Source organism: Castor canadensis, chromosome 14 (genome assembly GCF_047511655.1).
Source record: "Castor canadensis chromosome 14, mCasCan1.hap1v2, whole genome shotgun sequence".
NCBI classification, from domain to species: domain Eukaryota; kingdom Metazoa; phylum Chordata; class Mammalia; order Rodentia; family Castoridae; genus Castor; species Castor canadensis.
Genome location: NC_133399.1, coordinates 95677327 through 95681748, shown reverse-complemented (window position 1 = coordinate 95681748; position 4422 = coordinate 95677327). Strand labels below are relative to the sequence as shown.

Below are 4422 nucleotides of genomic sequence, written 5' to 3'. Positions count from 1 at the left end.
CTCCCCTTGGGAGAGGCAGCAACCAGCGTGAGGTACCTCCCCCATCTGTGAGCCTCATCATTGGTTTTATCAGCTTGTGATCATGGTGATAACCTCTTAAGAGGGAGCAAGTTTGACTCTTTTGTATGTTTTGAATTACTGAGAGGTTATTAAATATAAAATGACTTGGAAGACAAGAAAAAATTGAAATCTTTCAGCTGGGGATGTAATTCAGTAGTAGAGTGCTTGCCTAGCATGTTCAAGACCCTGGTGTGCCACCCCCCAGCACCTCAAAAAAAAAAAAAAAAAAACTAAAGGAAAATAAGAGAGGGAGGGAAGAAAAGGAAAAAGAAAACTGGTATCTTAGCTGGCCGCTGGTGACTCACACCTGTAATCCTAGCTACTCAGGAGGCAGAGATTAGGATTAGGAGGCTCTTGGTTCAAAACTAGCCCGGGGAAATAGTTTGAGACCCCATCTTGAAAATACCCAACATAAAAAAAGGACTGGTGGAGTGGCTCAAGTGTTAAAGAGCTTGCCTAGCAAGTGTGAGGCCCTGAGTTCAAACACCAGTGCTGCCAAAAAAAAAAAAAAGAAAAAGTTGGGAGTCAGTGGCTCATGCCTATAATCCTAGCTACTCAGGTTTTGTAATCCTAGTTACTCAGGAGGCAGGGATCAGGTTTGTAGTTCAAAGCCAGCCCAGGCAAATAGTTCAGGAGACCCTATCTTGAAAAGTCCATCACCAAAAAGGGCTAGTGTGCTCATGCCTGTAATCCTAGCCACTCAGGAGGCAGGGATCAGAAGGATCTCAGTTCGAAGCCAGCCTTAGTTGGTGACCCTATCGAAAAAAACACATCACAGGGGGCGGAGGGCAGGGGGAGAAATGACCCAAACATTGTATGCACATATGAATAAAAGCAAAAAAAAAAAACCACATCACATCACAAAAAAGCAATGGGAGTGGCTCAAGGCCCTGAGTTCAAACCCCAGTACTGCAAAAACAAATTTAAAAAATTATAGAAACTTTTTTTTTGGCTGTACTGGGCTTTGAACTCAGTGTCTCATGCTTCCTAGACAAGCACACTACCACTGAAGCCATGCTCCAGCCATAGAGAAACTTCTTAGATTAGCTAAATCTCCTTCAGAGTCTTGGCAGAACGCAGCAAGTGCAGTGGATGGCGGCATCGGGCATCACAGCTGGCCAGCGAGCCAAGCCAAGTGAAGGTCCCCGGGAGTACCAGCCAGCCAATATCTCCATAATCCTGCTCACAGTGACAAAGGGTCACACCTTGCATAGACAGCACGGACCCCCACCCACAAGATTATTACTCAAAGTGGTGGTTATGGTGAGAAGTGCAGGGAAAGAATCCTCCTTGGGGATGGGCTACAGGGTGGGACTGGGCAGTTTCCAACACAACCCGGGGACTGCTTGGTTTGTACCCGCACCTGCCCCATCCTGCCCACCCCATGCCTGAAGAGGCAATGCCCTGACTTTCTCATCAGCTTGCCCAGGTGTGGGGCAAGAGGGGAGCAGAGAAACAAGCCCTGAAAGATTCAACAGCCAGACAAGTGTAATCAAAATCTTTATTACAAGCTTCATTCCAAGCACACAGGAGAATACAGCCAGCCCCACAGAAAACAGTCACCCAGGCAGTTCTATCATTCCTCTCTGACAAGACTGATTGTCAGACATTTGGAAGAATACTTAATAGAGAAAAAAGGTACAAGTGTTTCTGTAAACTTACTAGAAAAGTTACACAAACAGGATCTGCTGATCAAATTATAAAATGAAACCTCTCCCAACTCATAATCCAGAAAAACGCCAAACCGACTAACCTGCTGGTCATGCTGTGAATTTGTGTCCTGCTCAACTTGCCAACACCCACTGTCTTGGTAAGGCAGCATAAAACGTTTAGAAGACAATTCATTATGCACTCCTAAGGACCATGAACCTGTGCCTCTTACTTCTACCTGCCAAAAATATCTCCCACTTTTAAATCTCTCCTGACTCTGAACAACTGCATAAGAAGAACTTGAATAGAGAATAGAGTATGGGCTCCTTGCATCTAATTTCACACTTTTAAGATCTTTTGAGATCATAAGAGTAGGGTGGGCCATTCGTCGATTTAATGTCAAATCTACCTGAAATGTGCTGATCATTTTTTGCAGACCAAAAAAATGTGGAGGGAGAGGGCAACTCTCATTTAATTGATAAGAAGAAACAGCTGGAGGTCTTATGTTTCTGTACCTGCTGTAAAGGTTTCTAACCCCTCCCAGCAAATCCAGATCTGTTTGCAAACACTTGTCTCTCATTTCACTCCATAGATTTTTCAGGGTGGATATGTGGCCTGAAATTTCACTTCTGTTTGCCTCTAGTTTTTCTTCCCCAACCTTCACTTTAGAAAGTAGCCTGGTCTTTACGGCAACTTGTTGCCTTCCCATGAAATGGTTAAATTGTCTGAATTCCAGTTGTAATTTCTTCCTCCAATTTCGAATCTTCAGCATCAGTTTGATGGATTTTGAAACTTGAAGTTCACACTCCATTTCAGCATTTTCTAATTGCTTCCTCAGGTGACACATATGGTTTTTCAGCTTCTTCTGGTAACTCGCTGCAGCTTTGCTAATAGGTATCAGGTCATGGTTGTAGTGATCAGAGACAGCCCTGCACTGGGGGCACAATAGCTCCAGGTCGTTCTCACAGAACAGGTCCAGAACCTCACTGTGCCTCTCACACAGAGGTTCCTTGATTGGAGTGGCCGGCAGCTGCATCACAATATCAACTATGTGACGTAATTGAGTGTTGGGCTTGACAGTGTCGAAGCAATGGTGGAGGCAGTCTGGGCAGGGCAAGATATCCTGGAGACCTTCCCAGCACTGCTGGATGCAGGAGCGACAGAAGTTGTGTCCACAGTCAATGGTCACCGGGTCACTCAGGTAATTCAGGCAGAAGGAGCAGCTGGCTTGCTGTTGGAGCTTGGCCAGGGAAGATGCAAAGGCCATCGTGCAGTGAGGATCTGTCTTGGAAGACCCTCAGTGGGTCTGTCCTCCAGGAACTCAGAAAGGAGGAGCTAGTGACTCCTTAGCGCTCTCTCTCCTGAAGTTTCTCAGGGTCCCCAGGAGGCTGTGACCCTACAGACCTGTGACTGCTTCTTTCCTTCAGCTCCAGAAGCAGGAGGGATGGCCTCAGGCACTGATTCTCGAAACTGAACCTTCCCACCAACTCAGGCTTGGTTATTCAGTCTTCTTCCTCTGGACATAGAAAACTTCCAGAATTCATGGAAATTAACAACTCTGTAGGAAATTCCACTGTGGGACACTCAGAGGATCAACTGACCACGCTTCTGCAACAGAAACAGAAAAAAAAAAAGTAACTAGAGTAGAGCAATGAAGAGCATATATATCAATCAGAAATGTAACTCTGGGCTGGGGGGGCATCTGCTTAGCAAGCACAAGGCCCTGAGTTCAAACTCCCAGTGCTGCTGCAAAAAAAAAAAAAAAAAAAAAAAGACCCCATTTCCAAAATAACCAGAGCAAAATGACCTAGTGGTGTGGCTCAAGTAGTAGAATGCTGGCCAGCTTTGCAAGCCTAAAGCCCTGAGCTCAAAATCCCAGTCCCACTAAAAAAAAAGTAGCTCTAAGGGGACTGAGGTTATAGAAATTAGATTCTGTGCCAGGTGTTTGACAGAGCTTCATTCAGCACTATGTATATTGGAGAGTGGTTCTGTACCTTACACACAAAGGCTTCTGCATTTACACATATGCATGCTTGAAAAAAGTTGAAAGGAAGGGCTTAGTGATAGAGGGCACACCTAACATAGACAAAGCCTAGGATGCTATCTCAGGATGAACATGCCAAAAAGAAAGGAAAAAACAAACAAAGCAAACAAAAAACCCAGCAGGGCTCAAGCCTGTAATCCCAGCTACTCAAGAGGCAGAGATCGGGAGGATCAAAGTTCAAAGCCAGCCCTGGGCGAAAAGTTTGGGAGACCCTATCTCAAAAAAGCCATCATAAAAATGGGCTAGTGAAGTGGCTCACGTGTAGGCCCAGAGTTCAAACCCCATACTGCCAAGAAACCAAACCAAAACAAAACAAAAAAACACTGCAGTGTGTGGAGGCAAATGTAATCTCAGCACTCTGGACACTGTAGGATTGGGAGTTCGAGGCTAGCATGGGCTACATAAGGAGACCCTGTCTCAAAAACAAGAAAAAGAAAGAAAGAAAGAAGAAGAAAAGGATGACACTGGACACAAGTGGCTCATGCCTGTAATGCTAGTTACTCAGATGGCAGAGATCAGAAGGATCTTAATTGGAAGCCAGTTAGGGCAAATACTTTGAGAGACCCTAACTTGAAAATACCCAACACAGAAAAGGACTGCTAGAATGACTCAAGTGTTAGAGAGCCTGTGCAGCAAGTGTGAGGCCCAAAGTTCAAACCCCAGTACTG

At 45.2% G+C, this 4422-nt stretch overlaps 1 protein-coding gene across 1 annotated transcript; it reads right to left on the bottom strand.

Moving 5' to 3' along the window:
• Positions 1-1590: 1590 nt before the first annotated feature.
• LOC109698610 (tripartite motif-containing protein 75-like) lies at positions 1591-3306 on the bottom strand. Its single transcript, XM_074053448.1, has one exon. The coding sequence runs from the start codon at positions 2975-2977 to the stop codon at positions 1637-1639; it is 1341 nt and encodes a 446-aa protein (XP_073909549.1). The 5' UTR covers positions 2978-3306; the 3' UTR covers positions 1591-1636.
• Positions 3307-4422: the final 1116 nt, after the last annotated feature.

Excerpts from the sequence above, each read along its gene's own strand:
- LOC109698610 (XM_074053448.1), bottom strand. The coding sequence starts at position 2,977 with ATGGCCTTTGCATCTTCCCTGGCCAAGCTCCAACAGCAAGCCAGCTGC.